This window comes from Typopeltis vanoorti, chromosome 20 (assembly GCF_054136105.1).
Source record: "Typopeltis vanoorti isolate ZY-2024b chromosome 20, IOZ_Tvanoo_1.0, whole genome shotgun sequence".
In the NCBI taxonomy this organism is placed as follows: Eukaryota; Metazoa; Arthropoda; class Arachnida; order Uropygi; family Thelyphonidae; genus Typopeltis; species Typopeltis vanoorti.
In genome coordinates this window covers 75502883-75526177 of record NC_143568.1, presented here as the reverse complement: position 1 = coordinate 75526177, position 23295 = coordinate 75502883, and the positions used below count along the sequence as shown (strand labels likewise).

Below are 23295 nucleotides of genomic sequence, written 5' to 3'. Positions count from 1 at the left end.
AGATCCTTTGCCTTAGACAGATTATAGAAAAATATAAAGAATTCAGACTCCCTCTGGTAATGTATTTCTTAGTCTCCTCTAAATCTTTTGACTGGTTTGAGCATGTGAAACTGTGAGAAGTAATGAAAAGAATGGGTTTTCCTCAACACACTATCAGGTTGATAGCCAACTTGTACAGGGAGCAAGAATCCACAGTAAGAACAGGTGTTGGATTGACTGACTGGCTTCAAGTTGGAAAAGGAGTTAGACGAGAATGTTTACTTTCTCCTCACTTGTTTAGTATATATGCGGAGGACAACATGTGTGAAGCATTGGATGAGCTGAGGACAGCAATTAAGATAGTAGGTAGATTGATCAGTAATCTGAGGTATGCTGATGATACAGTACTCCTTTGTAATGACATGGAAGAACTAGGATTAATTCTTGACAAAGTTGTTATTATTATTACGGGTATCTCCATGGAGTCAGTAGACTCATCGCGGGAGACCCAAACTAGCAAAACAATATCTATCATATCTCTTCTTGAATTCATTTACAGATGAAGAGCTCACAACTGAGTCTGGCAATGAATTCCACTCATTCACCATCCTCCAGGCGAAAAACCTGGTTCTCACACCCTTGTTAACCACACTTTTCTTTAATTTCCAGGAATGACCTCTTGTTCTTCCATCACTATCACACAGCTGAAACATTTCTCCTGCATCAATCTTATAAAAAGCTTTTAGTAATTTAAATGTCTCTATCATATCCCCTCTTCTCTGTCTATCAACCAACCTCTGCAATCCACAAGCTATCAATGTAGGGAGCATTTTTTTACATCACTCACCAACTTAGTTACTCTCCTTTGAACTCTCTCCACAACCTCCTCTCCATGGAATCCAGGCGACCAGACCCCAGCACAGTAATCCAAATGTGGAAGTATCGATGCTTTATAAAGGGGAATAATAACCTCTTTATCTCTGGATGTTAATGTGTTCCTCAATAACCATGTAATCCTATGTGTAATCTTGGACACCTTAGCAATGTGTCCCCTGCTTCATCTCCCTATCCACCAACACCTATAAGTCCCTAGCCTCATCAATCTTTTGAAGTACCGTTTCATCAATGTAGTACACAGCCGGTAATCATTTAATCCCAAAATGCATAACCTTACACTTTTCCACGTTGAACTGACATCCATTACCCTTTGCCCATTTTGCCAGCTTATTTAAATCATCCTGCAAACTCTCAACATCAGCTTGATTTTTTAGTGTGCTACCCACCTTTGCATCATCAACAAACAACTGAATATCTCCCCTCAAGCCATTTCCTATATCATTTATGTACAAATTAAACAACAATGGCCCAAGCACAGAGCCCAGAAGTTAACAAGATCAGTAATAACAGAAGGTTTCAACTCAATCCTAGCAAGACAAAGATTATGATTCTCAAAGGAAATACAAATGGAGAAGCTCTTGAGAAACAAGTGTACCTTAATGGAGAAAGAATTGAGGAAGTCAGCAAGTTTGAGTACCAGGGATCCATTATTAATGTGAAGAATTGCTGTTCAGAAGAAAGTTAGGCTAAAATAACAGTCAGAGACTTATCTAAAATCTGGAAGGATGGATCTATCTCCATGGGAACAAAGTTGAGGATTTTGGATGCAGTTGTTTTTCCAACAGCGACTTATGGATGTGAGACTTGGAACCTAAAGAAGTCAGATAAGAAACGGATATCTGCTTTTGAGATGTGGTGTTACAGAAGGCTGTTGAGGATATTATATACTGAAAGGCATATAAATGAATGGGTGTTAGAAAAGATCAGTAGACCTTTAAGGCTCCTGAAGGATATTGACAGAAGAAAGTTAAAATATTTTGGACACATTGAAAGGATGGAAGGAGGACTTCTCAGAAGAATAATAGAAGGTAAAGTTCCTGGAAAAAGAGGAAGGGGTAGACCATCAATGAGATGGATGGAATGTGTGTGTGTGTGTGTGTGTAGTGACTGATCTTCAGAGAGTTGAGGCTGCCAGAAAAGCAAACAACAGGACTACATGGCAAGGCCTGGTGTGGCACATCACCGAGCATCGGAGTAACCATATGGCATCTGTGGATGCCCAGTGAACATATAGATAGATAGGTGTCTGTCCATCAGCCCCTGCCCATTCATCATTCATGCTACTAGCCTCATATCCATTATTTTTTGCTCCACTTTTTGTAAGTTTTCCATGTGATATTCTGTCAGATGCCTCTGCAAAGTCCAGCAGTATCATGGTGTAGCCATTACCTTTATCCAATTCTGCTGTCACATTTATTTTAAAATGTGAATAAGTTAATAAGACAGGACCTACCCTTTATAAAGCCATGCTGCCCACTATAGTATCACATCCCTATCACCCACTGTTGTATTTTACCTTGTACGAACTTTTCCAATACTTTAACACCCATTCCCAATATACTAATTAGTCTGTAGTTTGCTACCTCTGTCTTGGAGCCACCTTTATGCAATGGTACTATCTTACCCTCTTTCCACTCCCTCAGAACCCTGCCAGAGCTGAGACTTAGATTGAACAACTTCATCAGGGGCAATGCCAATTCTCTTACACATTCACTTAGTACCGATATGCCATCCAGTCCCACTGCTGTATTCACATTCATATTTTTTAATATGCTGAACACTTCCTGTTTATCTACCTCAATGTTGATATGCATCTCTATAACATCAACAACTGTAAAATCACCACCTGGCTGATACACCTTTGCAAAATGATCACTCAGTAACTCAATTATTTCTTTTGGTTCAGTCACCTTCCTACCATGAGCATTGTTTAAAGTCATTCCACCATAGTCATTTTTCCTTTTACTTGCTACATAATGAAAAAAAACTATGGTGGAATGACTTTAAACAATGCTCTTTTGGGTTTATTACTTGGGCCTGTTTGGCTAATTCTCTCTCATAGCCTGATTTGGCCTTCCTTACCATACTAGTCACCCTTCTTGCTTTCACTTTGTACTGCTCATGAGTATGCTGATCACTTTTTTTTTTCCTTTATATTTCTTCCACAATGTTTTCTTTTTTTTTTTTTTTTTTTTTTTTTGCAGCTCTTACTTTATATCCCTACTGATCCACTTAATTCCAGCTTGGTTTATTCTCTGACCTTGGGTATGCAGTCTGATACTGCTACTCTCAAGCATTCTCTGACCACTTGCTGTGCACTACTGATATTCTTTCCTTGTAGCTTCCCAAGTCATGTCACTCCTCCAAGATGACTCCTGAGTCTGCCTTAATTACCATACCAGATTTATAGTTCAACATAAACCCTTTCTTGACAGAGAACTCCACATATTTAGCAACTTTCCAGAACAAGACTGCATGATCACACTCTCTCCAATTGGAGGCAGAGTGTCTACCTTGGTTATGGATACATCTTCTGATGCTATAATCAGATCCAACATCCTCAAATTCCCTGTCCCCTCTATAACATGTTTCATGTAATTATCCCTCAGCAACTGTATAAATCCCACTTCTATCTTACCCTTTCCTTCCATCTATTTCTTCTTTAGTAAGATAAACATCTCATGGTGAGCCCAATTCATTGAAATCCAACTCATAATGATTTATAGATGATATGATTCAGACATTTAAGCTGTTAAGAGGTATTTACTGGATTGACCATGGAGATGTTTCATGAGGGGAAGAAACAAAGATGAGAGGCCATTCTTGGAAGTTGCAAAAAAGATGGAAGAGACTAGAAAGCAAGATTTTTTGCATGAAGTGTGGTAGGAGCATGCAATGTATAGACTAAGAGAGTGATATGCTAGGCTTTGTGTTGTCTAAGACAGACTTCTTACAATGAGTCATAACATTCAGAGGCAATGCTGAATAGATTCCCAGTCTGAGGTCTACAGACAGCACTCCTGTCATCAGACTTACTAAGTTATTGCTGGTGACCAAATTGCAGGCTCATCTGTTACTCATAAGTCTCACATAAATTAAATATAAAAACTAGATGGACAAATTTGAATCAAACTCTGGACTGAAAAAGGATATGAAAAAAGCAGAAAATGGTATAACCAAAACATCTGAGTTTTAACATGACATGTTAGAGGAATAGTGAAAGTAATAAAGCAGTATGGTATAAAGATACATGCCATAACAAAAAAGAATTAAAAAACTAAATGATTATATTCAAACATGTAGTGGAGTAAAGACATCTGAAAGTGTGTTTCCATGAAAGAGCAAAACAGTAACCATACTGATGATATCTAATGCTTGGAAAAATAATAAAGTGGCTATAAATACTGCAATGAAAGAATATTAGGAGGAGGTTAAAAATACAAATAGGAAATCTGACAATATTTCTGTTACAATAGAAAATGAAGAATCAAAGTAATTTTACAAACAACTGAAATGAAAATCACTACATACTTATTATTACAATTATTAATATCAGACCTCCAAGGAGTCAAATGAATCATCACAGAAGGTCCACACTCATGCAAACAAGATCATCACACCATGACTTAAATCCATTTACAGTTTCTGCACTTTCAGGACACATTCCACTCACCAGTCAGTCTCCATGCAGAGAAACTCCTCCTGACTCCATTGCTCACAACTTCCAGAGATGGTCTCTTGTTCTACCCATGTCTCTCTTTCTCTCTACATTATGAAAAATCTCCTCAAGATTAATCTGGTAGCAACCCCTCATTAACTTATGTTTCAATCATGCCCCCCCCCCTCTCTCTCTCTCCTATTCACAAGGTTCTGTAAGTTGAATTCCCTCAATCTCCTTATATCTCGCATCCCAATGACTTTATGAATCTTCTCTGGGCCTTCTCTAATATAACCTCATCCCCTTGAAAAACCAGTCGACCAAATCTGCACACAGTATTCCATATATGAGGCCTGATCAAGGCCTTATACAATGGAACCAGAACCTCTTTTCTTCTCTACATGTCATGGTTCTCTTCACTGTTGCCATAATCCATTAATTCATTGTGATGTTCTTACAATTTTAGCAGTGTGACCCTTTAACTTCAAGTCTCTATCTCAATCCACCATCACTCCTAGATCTCTCATCTTGTCCATCTTCTTAAAAATTTCCAAATCAATTGTACACTCTGCATCTCAGCCTTGCACTTGCACTTTGCAACATTAAACTGATAGCTCCACTCACTTGCCCATTCACATAGTTTATTGAGATTCTGCTGCAAAGCCATAATGTCTACTCTGCACCTTATAATTCTTCCCAACTTTGCATTTTGGCAAACAGTTACATATCTCCAGTTAAGTAACATACAACATCAGTGACATACAAATTAAACAATAATGGCCCTGAAATGGGACATTACATTGAAGCACTCCACTAGTGACCTTCCTCTTTTGGGATACCACTCCTCCATACACAGCCCACTGGTACCTATCTGACCATCAATCAGCTATCTATCTTGCTAGTCTCTTATCCAATATCCCATCTGCTTCAATTTGGTTACCAGCTCATTGTGTGGCAATCTATCAAAGACCTTTGAAATATCCAAGAATATCACTGTATATGCAGCTATCTTATTCAGTGAATTCATTGCCTTGTAATATGTACGCAGGTTGCTAAAACATGACTTCAACAAACCCATGTTAGAGATGGAGAATGCTGCTCTTATCAACCTAATTCTGAATTATAGTCTTCACAAACCTTTCCAAACAACTCCACGCTCCAGAACACTGTGATTTGGCTACATGTTGACTAGTGTGCACAGATGGGGTCACCTGTGTTTCTTGGGGATTAAGAGGTGGAGAGGATTCACACACGAGTGACCACAGACCTGTCATCAGGTCTGTGGAATGCTCCCTATGAGGATAGATTGAGAGTGTGTAGGTTGCAGAGTTTAGCTGACAGGTGGAGGAGAGAGAGAGAGAGATATGATAGAAACATAAGTTACTAAATGGATTCTCTAAGATTGACACAGAAGAACTTTTTCAGTACATGGAGAGTAGGAGAGAAAACAAGGGGTCACACTTGGAAGTTGTCTAAGAGTGTGGTTAGTAAGGGTGTGTGAACTAGGTTCTTTACTTGGAGTGGTGAAGGAGTGGAATGGATTGCCAGAGGTGGTTGTGAGCACACTAACCATGAATAGGTTTAAGGAGATGTATGATAGGTATTGTGTTAATGGATAGTGGTCTCCTGCAATGAGTGACTCTATGGAGTCATATAAATAATAATAATCAACTCTAGTGATTGTTCTGGCCAGGGAAGATGTTCCAACCACAACTGTACAGTCCACTCTGTCAAACCCCCTTTCCTGCTAGTTCATTATCCAATATGGTTAACCACAGCTCAAGTCAGCATCTCATGATCACTCTCATCAGCTAGTATCCTGTGAGAAAATCAATAAATCCAACCACTCTAAAACTTCATGTTATTTCTATCACAGGCTGCCTAATGTAGTATTTCTCATAAGCTCTTCAAAATCTCGTGTTCCATTCACTAACACCCTTTTCCAGTCGACATTCCTATAATTAAAATCTCCAATTAGGATCATCCTCCTTTTTAAATGCACAACTAATTTTTGTAAACATAGCATTATCAGTCATTCACTGTGTAGAATTATGGAGACTAACTCTCTCGTGTTAGAGCAATTACTTTACTTAAAACTAAGACAAAATTACACTTATTTGAGAAAACAGATAACTGCAAAAACACACTATTAAGGCTTCATTCAAACCATCTGTAAAATTAAAAAGCCTACTCAACTCCTAAAAAGCTCCTTCCTCGCCTGTCCCACCCAGGGACATACCAGATCCAATGCACCTGTAATTTATCCTAAATAGGGAAAACATGATATTGCAACCCCAGTAAAAAAAGAAACAGACTAACGACATTAATAAATTTCTTAATTACAGAAAACAGCCTTTCAGATCATGCACTTTGATTGTGTCAAAGAACTGACTGAATTATGGTTTAACAGTTCCAAGAGGCTGGGAGGCCTGGTGGAAACCTATATAGCATGTAAGAATAGAACAACAGAAGAACAAGATGGCAGAACTCCAAAAACCTCCACATACAAATGGACAATAACTACACTGTAGAATTAAATTAACCAGTAGAAAATGACATAATTATGCTTATTTCAGTGGTTAATTATACTTTTTTTAATTTTTTTCTTTCTCTCACCAGAAGTCAGGTTAAGGTCAATGGTTGACCAGAGCAGTTATGCTGCAGTTTGCTAGTGTATATACACACACACAAGTAAATAATTGCTCTAACACAGAAGTTTGTCTCCATAATTCTACATAATGAGTTCTGACCACCATGTAACCATCAAATAAAGTTTCATGATCAGTGTCTTATAACAACATTTTGTTAGATATAGTATTCTATTTATTTGAATTTTATACCAAATATCCTCAAAGCAGTCATATGTATTGTATTTCTATTTCCCACCTCTGTTCTTAGCAGATTCACTTTGTAATCATTAACAGCTCTCGCCCTTCTCTTTTCTCATTCTTATCCCTTCAGAAGATTCTATATCTCTCCATTTCTATATGGATATCATTTTCAATTAACCAAGTTTTTCTCTTATGCCCATTAGCCTTGAGCACAATGACTCAACCATTACCACAAACTCGGCTCCCTTATTTCTGATACTCCCTGTACCCCTTGTATTGCAATATGTAAGGTATTAAGTATTGATGTGATGTGATGTGGCCATCATACCAATGCCTTCTCTCCTGACTTTAGTTGTTATAACTAAACCCCATTCTTCTATATAGCAATCACTCTTTAATCCTTATATCTGCCTTCACTTGTACTTTCCCAACCTACTTCTCCTGTTTCTCTCTCTCTGCGTGTGTATATGTGTGCACCTTAGCTACACTCACTTTATCTTGACTCTGTGATCCCTTTCTTTCATCAAACTGTTGTCATACCCAGGCAACATGAACTACTTCTTGAACCACAGTATTTTTCTTCACTTCATGCAACAACTTTCTCATATCCCTTTTTTTTTTTTTTTGTCACCTTCTAGCTCTACCAACTTCTCTTCATTTCTGCTGTAAAGCCTCAGTTATTTGTCTGATTGTGCATCCTAGAAATCACATTTTATGTATCTTGTTATTCATCACATCTCTAATAATTGAATCCCATATAATGCTACACAATCCTTTGACCCTTTCTTCATTATAACTTCCTCTTTCATTTACATTAGTTAATCACTTCATGCATTCATTTTTGCTAACTTTACCAAAAGTTCCGCAATTTATACTACAATTATCAACACTTCCAACCATCTTTTGGTTGCTACCAGCCATGTTATTCTTGTTTTTGAAAATGCTTCAGTCTGTCATCACACTGTACATACATTTTAATACTCTTATTCTTTTCATTTATCCTTACACACCATACATATTCAGATGTACAATCATCAAGAGCAAAATACTCTTAATGATTTTGTTATGGAACTATATTTCTTTCTTTTAATTCTCCCCTAGAACTTTGCTAATTCTGAAACTTAAAATTAAACAACTTAGAGTATTGCCATTTGTAATGCTTACCTTCCATTTAATTCCATGTTAAGATTTTGCAGTATCGTGAGCACTTTCAGTTCATCAACCTCTATTCTTATCATAGGATAATACGTTTGAAATGCAGTATCCTATCTACCTGAATGCTATATCCTGATGAAATACACTCAGTAATTCAGTTATTCTCCCTTACTTATTCTTCCTTTTCTTATCCACATAGCAAAAGAACTTTCTAGATTTCTCTTTTGGTTGTCTGTCTGATTTCTTTTCTTTTCTAATTTTGCCTGTCATTTTCATAGTGTTTGTACATCCCATGAAGTTTAATATCTTTCCTTGGTTCCTTTCAGAATACCCTTCCACAGTCCTTTGCCTTGCAATTTCTGATAGCATAATAATATTTCAAGCTGTCTTCTGACTTTGTCATAATCGCATTCTGTGTAGTTCCACATATACTCCCCTTACTAAAAACTCCATATGTCTTGACACCAGATGAAGACCATGTCACTCTCGCCTTGATTACAGAGAAAAGTAGCACTTCAGTTATGGGTTATGTTCTCAAATGTTGTCACAAAATCCAATAATTTTAATCCCAGATTCCATTCTTCATATTTAAGTTTAAGTAATCAGTCACCATTCTATTATTAAATGTGATTAAAAGTTCTAAAATGACTTTCATACTTATCATTATCTTGTGATATGTACCCTCAACAAGTGTATAGGATACTATAACAGTACACATAAAGTTTATACTATTACTAGTTTCCTATTAACATTTTTTGTTTGATATGATGTGATATAAAATTCACACAAATATGATTCTACAACATAAGACTCTTCACTCCTACAGATTTGTATTCATCTGAATCTTGTATTCTGATTCTAACAAATTACAAATTCTTCTGAACTACAACCTTTTTGTTTTGTGGGGTTGTAAACTACAATCCCACAAAACGTAACAAAAAGAAAACAACTGAATTAATCAAATCCGTCCATACATGGCCCAAAGAAAGAACAAAAAAATTAATATTTTATTATGCCCGCGTGCCCAGAATTTATGGCCTATCAAAAATACACAAAGCAGACACACCATTACATCCGATTGTTGAAGGAATTGACAGCCCAAATTATTACTTAGCCAAAAAATTAGCAGCCACAGTCAAGTAATTGGTAGGTCAGTCCCCTTCCTACATAAAAAATACACAACATTAATAACATTTCATAAAAAAAATTAAAAACATTACACTCATTGACCAAGATTTATTAGTCAGCTTTGACATAACTTCCCTTTTCACCAATGTCCCAATCAGTGACACCTTCTTGCTTTTACAGAACATATTTCCACACGACATCACAGCCCTCTTTGCCTACGTACTCTGCTTTAGGTATTTCGTGTGGCAAAACAATTTTTACCTTCAAAAAGAAGGCACTGCCATGGGCTCACCACTTTTCCCCCCAATAGCTAACTTTTATATGGAAGACTTTGAGCAACGTGCTCTAGAGACAGCATGTCTAAAGCCCAAAATTTGGCTCAGGTACATCAACGATATTTTCACCATTTGGCCCCCACGGCCACGAAGCACTAAATACATTCCTTAACCACCTAAACAAACAACACAAATGTATCCAATTCACCATTGAAATGGGAAAAAACAACTTTCTTCCGTTCCTAGACACACTTATCACACATCTTCCCTCTGGCTGTCTCTCCTTCTTAGTCTACCGCAAACCTACACACTCAGGACAATACATACACAAAAATTCTTACCACCACCCAACACAAAAACTAGATGTCATAAGCACCCTTAAACACAGAGCTCAAACTATTTGTTCTAATGAACAAGCTCTAAACCAGGAATATAAGATCATCAACCAACCATTTATAAGAAATGGATACAGTAAAAAAACTATTCACAAGATCCTCAACAGTAAGAACAAAAAAGACTTCAGGAATGCTATTGCCATTGCTTATTGTTAGAGGCATTTCTGAAAAAATAAACAGAACACTACACAAATACAACATTACAACCACCTTTAAACCTCCGAATAAGTTAAGACACCTACTCAGTTTTCTAAAGATCCTCTTCCACACCTAGCCCACCCAGGGGTATACAAAATACAATGCACATGTAACATACCATACATAGGGGAAACCAGGCAAACTATCCCAATTAGACAAGTCGAATACAAATGACACATTAAATACCTCCATTTTGGAAAAACCGGCCTTTCTGACCACGCACTCCAAACATACCACAGAATTGATTGGAAAAATGCCAAGTCTCTACACTGCACCAAAACCTGGTTTGAGAGGAAATTTAAAGCGTCATGTGAAATGCTCAAACATAACCCAAATCTCAACAAAAATGATGGCCTAACCATTCCAAGAATGTGGAGGACCCATCTATAACTGGTATAACAAGCTGAAGAAAAATCCCACTACAAGAAGACAACCTGGTGAAGTGTTTGTGACATTCAACAGAAACTGAAGGAAATTATATTATAACAATCAGAACTGTACAAATCCAGAAGAATATTAATACATTAGGACTTTAGCAGTTTATTGTAGTTGTAATTTTTTTAAATTTATTTATTTTATTATTTTTTTTTATTTATTGTATTTTTTTTATTTTTTTTATCGCTAGAGGTCAGGCTAGGAAAAAGATTAATCAACTACATAGATTTATGATTCTTTAAAGATACTTGTGACATTAGGATTATAAAATATATACACGTTTACACAAGAATATTATTTAATTTGCCAAATATTTCAGTCTGAAATATTTGAAGTAAGGCCTCCAAAGTTTGGAGGCCTTACTTCGTCGTAATGACTGTATATCTGTATCAAAAAATCAAAAATTTGGGAAAGTTTAATCAGAATAACACTTTTTTTTTTTTTAATATTAGTCTAATGTTATTTAAGATTATTACATGAATTTCTGAATTAATATCTTTAATTTAATCATGACTCTGATTAAAAAAAATGTTTACTCTTTTAATACTTAGCGACATGACATCACACGGCTCGTTCTATTTGTGAATGATCAGTTGTTCGTATTCCACCTTGTTTTTTAAAATTATTCCTATGTAGCCACTGAAGATGGTCTGTAATATTCAGACAGAAATATTTGGCAAATTAAATAATATTCTTGTGTAAACGTGTATATATTTTATAATACTTAGATTTAGTTTACCGGTATACAGGGCTAGAGCATGTAGCTTGGTTCTTTATACACATGTATCCTTCTGATGATGACCTTGATACAGGGGTCGAAACGTCAAGTGTTATTTTATTAATAATTAGTAAAATAATCTTTTCAACACGTGTGTTTTTGTGTCCCTAAATTTATAAATATGAATTCTGAACTTTTATGTTGCACTATTCTCTGAAAGTAAAGGATGTATTGTAACTAGATATTTTTGTTTATTTTCACCTTTTTGCAGCAAGACCAATAGAAAAATTTTGACAAATAAGTATTTTATTAAAATATTCATGCTTTTATTAACTTAAAGGTTGTAATTTACCTTAGGTCCACAGAAGAGATTTTCGCCCTTTTCATCAGCATAGCTTTCATCGTCGATGCGGGGAGGGACATATACAAAAGTGAGTATTATTTATCAGAAAACTGCAACCAGTTAGTCTAGCATTCTTTGGCTATTACATCTATGATCAATGTTCCCTTTGAGCTACAGGCATCCATGTGTGTACACCAGTCAAAAAGAGAGTGCACATACATAGTAATGCAAACAAAGGTTGGTCGATTGGTAGAGCCTCTGCCACTAATGGCTCATGCAAAAAGTTAAGCAAGTTTGAGCATGGTTAGTAGTTGGAAGGGATTAATCATTCAATGCTGTTGGCACACTCTCCCTTGGTGAGTCTTTCAACTACCTGGAGGTGTCACATAATAATAATAATAGTAACAGCATGCAGAAAACTTTTGCTTTCAGAATTTCTAGTATACAATCAATTTTTGAATATACTATAGAAACGAATTATATGACACATCATACCAGTCACTCCTTTTATTTAGTAATTTCTCCATTGTCTCCACTCCAGTATTACTCTAGCCCATTTCAACTTAATACACTCTAATTAGTTAATTTTAGCCTACTCCATGTGGGCAAATTAACACTGACATCTGCAAGTTGCAGAGGCATATTTGTTAATGTCTACTGTCTAGACCAGGGTTCTCAAACTTTTCCTACAATGGAACACTTCACAAATCCTGAAATTTTAACAGAACACCTTGGTTAGAGTCGAGTATCATTGGTCTTGTATATAAAGTAAAGCTAAATGCACACTATCGCTGCAGCAGGCTGTATTGCATTGCAAAAATGCGACAGCGCACATCGCATTGGCCTTGCTTGTGGCTGCACATTTCCTAGAATAGATACCTCCGTACTTCACTCGTGCTCAGAGGTATCGACAACCCCGGGCGGCTGAGTCAATGCCAGCGCTGACCCTAATAGCGCAATCCAGCACCTGATTTTCAAACATGTTTGAACTTGTCGCAGCATCTAAAACCATCCCAGACTCGTATTAATTTTGATAATTTTTCGCAGAACACTTATTCACTTTCCGCAGAACATAGTTTGGGAAATGCGGGTCTAGATAGTGGTCATAATGTGCAAATGGTGATGGATTTTTGTAACTATTCAGATTTAAGTGAAGTGATTTAGTGCTTGCAATTTCACAGGTTATAGTTAGATGAAAAACAGCAACATTAATAGGAGAAATATTATGTTAGCAGTTTTAGTGTGTTAAATCCTTAAAATATTACTATCAGAATTACAGCAGAAAAGAACTGAAAATTTGATTAAATTTGAGTGTTGAAACAGTAATGCTCATGTCAAAGAACAACATGCACAACAACTACACATTCAATCTGAGACTGGAAACTTGTGCACAAAATGTTTTTCATGCACACATGGGCTAGCAAAAATTAGAGGGAATATTGCCTATGATACTTTGGAAATGCTCACATTGAATATTTCTACTGATTTTTGGCACATTTTTATGATTATAATCTGGGTTAAAAAATAAAAAATTCATATTGTTAGCCTGATTGGCCAAATGGGTAGTGCTTCTTCTCTCCAAATAATAGCCCATAGTTTCAAACCTACCACAGATATCTGTAAATGTCTGTAGGTGGTAGATGAATTTCATCGCCTGTTGTGAAATCGTCTTCTTACTCTGAAGTGACTTAAAGTTCCATGTTTGGCCTCTAGATTTGTTTCAAAATTAAATTATATAAACTTTAGCCCACCAATGGTACTAATGTACAATAGGTTATTATTATTTGGTGACACCTCCAAGGAGTTTGAGGAGTCATCGAGGGAGGACACCTACTCTACAACTCTGCATCTCCACCACTCCATCCATCAACTACACTGAACCTCTACTATCAATGCCATCGACTGCCCACCACCACTAGTATTTTTCTCTGTAAATTGCGTGTGTTCTGAAGGGCTGATTTGTCTGTATGCGGGATGAAAAACCCGAGTTTCTGAGAGAAAAAACCCTGCTGCTTCTGTATGAGATCGGCTAACTCACCTTCAACTAAAAAAACCCATAAAAAATAATGCATGGCTGGACAAGGCGCTGGCCTGAGGTCTCTGTTGTAGGAAATGTCTCTTTTGTGCTCTTCTAGCCAGAGTTCGATGGATTTTTCAGTTTGACCGTAGTATGGTTTGCCACAATCACAGAGGACTCTGTAAATTGGTGGTTATTATGTCTATCCTTTGGATGGCTTAAGATTGAGCAGAGTTTTGGTAAAGTAGTGAAAAAGTCTTGATATTATATATCCTTAAAATTTTTGCTAAAACTGGGGATAGAGAGCTAATATAAGGTAAGGAAATGCAGCCTTTGGAATTAGTTGTATCTTCATTGTGTTGTTGATGGCGACAGTTAAACAGTATTCTATTTATAGTACTCCTAGAGTATCCATTGTTGTTTTTGAAAGTATTTTGAAGGCATTTGAGTTCATTTTGAAGTTCTCTAGATCACAAAATGCCAACAAGCTAAAATTCATTAGAAAATTTAATTTCCTTAAACAAGAACAATCCACTCTCACCAAACCTGCCAAATTCCCTACGGTCCATCTGTGACATAAAACCATATAAGGTTTTATAACTTTTCCTGAGTAGGTTTTAGATATATGGAATTGCGAATATGTCAACCATCTTTGAAGATGTTTGGAGTCAAGTAATCTACATTGCATCTTCCACTTTGCAGATATGGATTATTTCATCCCTATAAGTAAAAATTTGGCATTTGAAAATATATTGTAAAATTTCCAGTCTGTTTTATAATGTAATAGAACAATTGTTACTTTTTTTTTTTTTTTTTAAGTATATTATTTTCAGGATGGAGTAACTGTATCTTCACTAAGGTTATATTTTCATGATAACTTGATGTACAGTTGCCTACCAAAGTTTGCTGCAGACGTCTTACTAAATACCACATGCAAGCCAGTAGAAGGAAACCCAACAGTCACATTCTTTTCATTATTACCTTTTTGCATGATGCTCTTCATTAAACTTGTTTACTTATGCTTATACAGCCTTTGATCTTTACTCTGACTATAAGTGTGGTTTATAAGATTCCAGACTAAAATGTAAATTAGTGATAATCAATAATCAGAAAGAATTTTCATAAATCACTATCTATTTATTAATGTAGACATTCAAGGGGTATGCCAAATATTGATAGATTCAAAGTATTTTACAATAGTTAATTTGGAAGAAAATTGTGACAAGGAAAGTAGTTTTGATGATCTTGCTTAAAGGAAGTGATGATATCACTTCCTTTATATACATAGATTGATCATTGCAGACAATGTTCAATCTCAAGGAAGACATGCAGAAGAGAGGAGGTGGAATAGTATAATTGTTTTGATGCAGTATATTACATTGTGGAGAAGACAGATGAGATGCTGAGCAGGATGCTTGCACATTGGTGTCTAAAACCTAAGAACAAACACAACTTCTGAAGATAACAACTGCAAATTCAGACAAATCAGCTCATGACAATTTGTATAACTGATGATTTGAGTAGAAAGGGTACACATTCAGATTTTCGAATCATGCACAAAAGGATCACATGGTAGCACTCAACAGAATAAACAGAAAAAAGGCTAAGCTGTTTTTGTGAAGAAATAAAGTTGCAAATTGCATATCTTGTAATATCTCAAAGACATTATCTGAATGATTTCACACAGGATTATTGGAAAGCTATCCACACAGTTAGCCTAGTGACTGCTTCGCAACCATATACCTGGGAAAGGAGTGTCCTGGGTTCAGTTCCTATCGCTGACATAAGGAGCTTAAGGATATTTCTCAGCTGGTCTTGGGCATGGACACAATGGTTTTTCTCCCCAGTTTATCTGGGGTTTCTCCTCCCATATGCAGGCAAACCAGCCCCGTGAACACATGCAGCTACAGCCATAGAATATACTGGGAGGCATAGGGCTAGTCACTATCCTCGGGATGGGTACGACTTAAAAGGGCTTAAGATAGTTCTATAACAGGCCAGTAGGCCTAATATATTGAAGGGAGAAGAATAATAAGAAGATTATTGGAAAGCTTAAAGGCTGCAAAATTATAGAGATTGCCAGAGAGTTTGGAATCTCACATAATGTTGTATCCAGGCTCTCGGCTGCATTTCAAATGTCTGAATGTGTACTAGACATTTGCTAAGAGGTCGCCTTTGCTCTACCATGGAGCATGAAGTCAGATTTTTGGTTATAACAGCAAAATGTAATCGATGCAGAACTGTAGGTCAACTTGCAAGTCGGTTTCATTCAGGTACAGGGATACCTTGACAAACTGTAGCAAGACATCTGCAACAAGTAGGCCTATATACCTGAACACCTGTAGTCTGTGTCCCTTTAACAACAGTTCATCATAGAGCACGTTTTCAGTGGTTGTATCTATAAAAATTTGATAAGACACATTGGGCTAATGTACTACATAATCATTTTAGACTTTCCTCCTATTCTAGATGACACTCAATCTGACGTAAAAGAGATACTGCTTACCATCGCAAGAATGTTCTTGAAAGGGATAGATACACAGTGCTATGGTCATGGTTTGGAGAAGCATTATGTTTAATGGACACACAAGTTACAAGTATGGAAAAAGTGACTATGACTGGTGAACAATATTGCAATGAAGTTCTTCAGCATGATGATCAATTGTTCCATGATACTGTTGAAGAATTCATGAATCCTGCATGCTCCCCAGATCTCACTCCCATAGAACACACTTGAGATGCTATAGGGAGATGCATTGCTACTCGAAATTCCCCTTAGGAAAACAAGGTCTTGTCTTTTGAAGGAGGAGTGGGCCAGTTTGCCTCAAGAACTCCTGAATCACTTGGTGCTAAGCATGATATGACTTTGGGAGAGCTGCATTGCAATTTGGAGTGGACATGTTCCATACTGATATGTCTCCTTTATAGTTTTTTGTGAGCACTGTACATTAATTCGTTAACTACATCCTTAGGAAATTTATAAATTTTGCCAGAAATGTGGTTTAATTTGTATGAAATTTATAACACATTTTTTGTGTAATATAATTTATTAGTATGCTGGCAATAAATTTATGTCCACATTATGTTCATACAGGTAAAACTGTAGTTCGTTCTTAGCTTTTGGACACCAGTATATATATATAGCTTGAAAACATGTTAGATATGCATGGATAGGCTTATGTATTCGTCAGACACGTTGTAATAGGTTTCACGGTATAAAAAGAACGATGGTTAAGAAAATAACTATTTATTAACTTAAAAGCTAATATTTCGCTAGTATTATATCCAGCATCTTCAGAGCACTTTGTGTTGTGTGCTCTGAAGATGCTGGATATAATACCAGCGAAATATTAGCTTTTAAGTTAATAAATAGTTATTTTCTTAACCATCTGTGTTCTTTTTATACCGTGAAACCTATTACAACATGTTAGATAATGGTAAGGAAATACTTAAATTAGGAAATAATGTTATCACTGTGATCATTAGTAATGAAGAGATAGCATCTAAGGGACAACTCTCTTATATGGTATGCAACAGAAAGCTCATAAGGAATTGAGATGCTTAAATTTGATTGCATCAGAGATTGTTAATGTGAACAAGGTGTCAAATCTGTCTCTGGTTGATAAAAGTAACCTTGATTTAATCATCTTATTTAGTTAGCCAAATAAGAACATTTGTAAAGAAAGAATATTATTATTAATAATAATATCTGACCTCCATGGAGTCAAAGGACTCGTCATAGGAAAGTCTATGCCCTCTCAAGCAAAAAGATTTTAGAACTATGAATTAAACCCATTCAGTTTCCACACTCGCCATTGTTACATCGTTGCTTTCACCTATTTTCTAACCTTTATTATCTCTGCAATCGCTATTATCTATTCTGCATACGGACCTAAGAAATTTCTATCTATGGTTTGTCTCCTTTTCGGATACTGACAAATTTATATTTTAAGCTGCACCAGCCAGTATCCTATAATAGAAGGCACTCTTACTCAGGAAGACTTTCCTAGAACTTTAGGCATATACACATTAATAAACACTCTGTTACGGCCATATAGATTTCAGTTAGCAGTCGTGACCTGTAATCTATCTCTAAACACTTTCTATTCCCTCCCGCCTTGGTTCAATTTTATAAGTGGTAATTTGATTTCGGTCAGGCATAACTCAGGCATAAGTAATAAAACGTATTTATTGAGATTTCAAGACATTTACAACTATGATGTATCATATATTCAATGATCTCAAATTCATGCAAAATAAATTCATGCTAAGAAAATCAGTACATACTAAGTTAATTCAAATCATACTAAGTTAGTTCAGGAAAATGCTAAACAAAACTAGATAAGGTAAATGGAACACATTACACAAACTATAATCCTTTTCCACAAATTACTCATTAGTTACACATTATACGTTCTGATGTCGTTCAATTAATTGCTTTCTGCAATATCAGCTTCACGTATCAAATTCAGTGACACTCATATATGTAATCGCTTCCAGACAATTTTGTTTAATAGAAGCTAGTTTCTCCAAATAATAATTTTCACTAAAGTTCTCTAGTAAATTGTCCACATTCTTCTATTACACACAATTTCTTTCCTTTAGCACAACTGAAACATATAACAAAATTCTCTACTTTACCAACTCTTTTTCCAGATATCAAGTTGCTTCCACATGTAGGATCTGGTTACCTTCCAATTAGGCTGTCTCTATGCCTGGCATTGGGGCTACGCTGTCCTTGAACTGCTGCTGCTGCCGGACATACACATGTCTGTTATCTCGTCAAAGAAAACTTTCTCCGTTCCTTCCGATGGGACATTCAGCGAGGGCTCGATTCTGCAGAGGCTGATATCTCACGATTAGCTCCACGTGGAATCTCTCAAGCATCTCCAGGAAAAGGCCTGCTGTCTGATATTGCTGTGCTGCACTGATGCACGTCTCTCTCGAACCACTAGTCAAAGGATCCATGAGATGAAAAGCCAGAAAAAAGTCCCGTAAAATGGCGCACATCGCCTTATATTCTCACTTCGTGCGCCCTCTTTTTCACTGCATATTTTCCGCACGACCCTCTTTGTTCATGCCCCCAAGTTGATTCCTTACTCTCCTTTTGCTCTTGGAGTGTTTTCGTGGAAAGTGTGCTAACATCATCTTCCACGTATGCCATTGACTCCGGCCCTACGCTCAACTTGTATGGCTTTCATGCGACCTTTGGACTGCTACTTACAACTTGTCTAGTGATTTACAGCATACTAGATACCTTAATGAAACTAATAATTTTCTTATACAAATTCTCTATTCCGATACAGATTCTCTGTTTTGATTTCTGGTTAGACAGCAATAAAATCTTAGTAATTTACATATAAGGAATACATATTTTCACATATAGCAAACAATTTTCTTTATTTTTTGCTGGAGTGCAGATATCTCCTTAAGTTGCTAGATTTAACATGTTAAATCCTGAATGAATAATTTCCTTTCAAAAGTTCTCCATTCAGGATCTAACACCATACTTACAGGCAATGCATTCCACTCATCAATCACTCTCCATGCAAAAATCTTCTTTTCATTCCCCTGCTCATACCCTCCTTATACAACTTCTATGAATGGCCTCTAGTTCTGCCCTTGTCTACTGCTACTCTATGAAATATCTTCTCCACAGTAATCTGGTAACAACCCCTCGCCAACTTGTATTAATCATATCACTTCTTCTTTTTCTATTGACAAGGCTCTGTAAATTGTATTCCCTCAATCTCTCCTCATATATGACATTCCATAGATATGATATTAACTTAATGAACCTTCTCAGGACTTTCTCCAATACATCCTTATTCCTCTGAAAACCAGGCAACCAAATCTGTGCACAGTAGTCCATGTGTGGTCAGATCAAAGCTTATACAAGGGAACCATAACTTCTTTGCTTCTGCATGTCAATGTCATCCTCATTATTGCCATAATCCATTATGATGTTCTTACAATGTTAGCACTTTGACTCCTAAACTTCAAGTCTCTGTCTACCATCAGTCCCAAATCACTCATCTCCACCTCTTTCAAACGTTTTCCATTAACTACATACTCTGCATCCCAAACTTTCTTACTAAATTTCAAGACCCTGCACTTTGTAACATTAAACTGAAAGTTCCACTCATTTGCTTACTCATATAGTCTATTCAGATCCTCCTGCAATGCCAAAATGTCTGCTCTACTTGTTATAGCTCATCTCAACATTTCATCATTTTCAAATGGCTGTACATAGTTAAGAGCTAGTTAAATCTCCAGTTAAGCCAGATCCAATGTCATTAACATACAAATTAAATAATAATGGTCCCAATACTGATCCTTGTGGCCCTCCACTAGTGACTTTCTTTTGGGATACCATTCCTCTATACAGCCTGCTGATACTTGTCTGACAGCCAATCTGCTATCCAACTTACTAGTCTGTTATATAATTCAGTTTGTCATGTGGTAGTCTATCAATGGCCTTTTAAAAATGTAAATATGCCATTATACATGCATCTCATTTATTGAGTGAATTTGTCACCTTGTTGTAATACGTAAGCAGATTGCTGAAACATGACTTTCCCCTAACAAACCTATGCTGACCATTATAAAGAATCTGGCTATTATGAACTTACTTCTGAATTCTAGTCCTCACCAACTTCTCTAATACTTTAACAACAAACCAGACACACAGATTGGCCTGTAATTTGTAGCCTTAATCTTATCTCCCCAAAAAGGGGGATGGTCCCTTGTTCCGTTCTCTCTTTCTACTATATGAATAAATCTCCCCAGTGTTAATCTAATAATAACCCTTCACCAGCTTAAATGTCTCATTCATATCTTTCTTTGTCTTCTATCTGCCAAACTTTGTAGTCTGCATGCCCCCACATGAAGCTGTTCCTTCTGCATTCTACTCTTGAAATTCTAGTTTCCTTGCTTGACACTCTCACTTCCCAGGAAACAACAGCCTCTCCAAATGCCTGCATCCTTCTGCATTCAAATGTAATCCATCTCTTGCATAAGCCCTCTTCTATCTTCAAATGTACTACTCCACACATCTACATATTCCAGATCTCTTTTCCTATGCATTCTTGGTATTATGGCATTCATTATCGCTTCTATTCTCTTCCACTCCACATTATCATACCAGGGCAGCACGCTCACTCTCTTTATATTCCCTGAGATTGAACATGAATTTGTTAAATTATGAACTCAACTACCTGTTAAAAACTTTAGCAACATTAAATTCTATATTTAGATCTTTACAGCTTTGTAGAGTGTCATCCAGTGATCCAAGTACTGCAAAACTTTGCAGGAATACATTGTGCATCATGTAGGAGCGATATCTCGGGGGGAGGGGAGTAGTTCCAAAATTTACAACCGGGGCATTGTAAACATGAATTGTATGGAATTTACATTTTGCACAACTCAGCAGGTGACAGGAGGGTTTAAAAATATGGACATGGGATTTTTCCCTTCACTCTGGTTGTTAATACTGCCCACAGTGATGGCACTAACCTTGCTCCAACTTGTGAAGCTGTACTACCTATGCTGTTGCTGCACTCTGCAAATTTCATCACCTGAACAAATGTCTGAGGTCTCCACTATCTCATTGTGCTCTGCAATGAATGCAGGTCTTGAAATTCACACTTGCTCTTGTTATCATTCGGGGAGTGAGAGGTGTGATTGAAGTCTGATAAGCGGAATAATGAATTACTGACCATTTAAAATTATATACTGTATTTAGAAATTTATGTACATTTAATCATACAAATACAACATTTATTTTACAAATGATATTCTATCTTTTCAATTTAGTTACTTGAATACAAATTCTATCCTACGGTTCTTCTTTATGAACTGGTCAATAACATTGTCATAAAAAGTTGCTTGTAAGTTAATTTTCCCAAGCAACAAACACACTTGTAAAGGCTGGCTGAAGCTCACTGGCTAGAGCTACGTTGACTGCATATGGCCTGTGTTTAAGCAGCAGAGTGAGACTACATGAAATGGCTATGGGCGTGCATGAAACCCAGATGAGTCTTTGACTCCATGAGGTCTTGGTTAATAATAATAATAAATCACAGTGCTGCTGCGAGGACCTGGAAACTCCTACAACCAAGCAACCCAAGATAGCTTTGACTAGACAAGCAAGCATCGGCCCTCAATACACAACACAAAGCTCAATTATAACCAAGATGAAAAGCCAAACGGCTATTTTTCTGGCGAAGTTAATTAAATTAAGGGGATAAAAATCCCTTATTATTTTACAGCCAGTATGCGAAACTCTAAGATCGAAAACTACGATCTAAGAGTTTCGTGCCGACGAACTATTGGCGAATCCAAGTGTAAGTGACCACCTGGTAGTACCACACCAAGGCAACTCGAAGCAAAGGTGGAGCAAGCTCCCTCACTATCCTTGATATTTTCTCATAATGTAAAAACACACAACTCCTAGGAGATGTAATACTGCTTTACATTATGAGGAGAGGTCACTACTCAGACCGGTTTCAACTTTTTTTTGAGGTCTCATCAGTAAGTAGCTAGACCTGGATGATATCAAAGTTTAAGTGAAAAGAACTTATATACCCTCACTATACGAATTACATCTCCTAGGAACTGTGTGTTTTTACATTATGAGAAAATATCAAGGATAGTGAGAGAGCTTACTCTACCTTTGCTTCGAGTTGCCTTGGTGTGGTACTACCAGGTGGTCACTTACACTTGGATTCGCCAATAGTTCATCGGCACGAAACTCTTAGATCGTAGTTTTCAATCTTAGAGTTTCTCATACTGGCTGTAAAATAATAAGGGATTTTTATCCCCTTAATTTAACAAAGCTCAATTATTGCCATGCAAGCTTAAGACATCTTCTATACAAAAATAAAAGCCTAAATGGAATGCTTATAAATGCATGCATTTATTAACAAATAAATATTACTTCTTTCTCAATTAATGAGCTTGCGAAGCAAGCATAGCACGCATGGAGAATTCTCCCCTGGATGAATGATAATCATTTTGAAGAAATGGGATCATTGAGAGTTAGACCTGGCAAAGGTTTGCAAACAATTAATTCACAAGTGAATGAAGTTGCTACATCTTGTTGTGTAGCAAGCCATGAATAACAGCCTTGATCCCTGCAGTGCATGTGCTGTATCAAGACACATGGATGTGCCTTGCACAACTGTGTGGAAAATTCTACAGAAGATTTTTCATTTCTATCCATTCAAGATAACTCGAACACAGAAATTGTTCTCACAAGACTTTGA

At 36.6% G+C, this 23295-nt stretch overlaps 1 protein-coding gene across 1 annotated transcript in view; it reads left to right on the top strand.

Moving 5' to 3' along the window:
• Positions 1-23295, top strand: part of LOC150095576 (solute carrier family 4 member 11-like) — a 341029-nt gene that overhangs the window by 229685 nt on the left and 88049 nt on the right. Inside the window, exon 9 of the mRNA XM_090410034.1 lies at positions 12027-12100. Within this exon, the coding sequence (XP_090266160.1) occupies positions 12027-12100 (74 nt within the window). The remainder of the gene's footprint in view (positions 1-12026; positions 12101-23295) is intronic.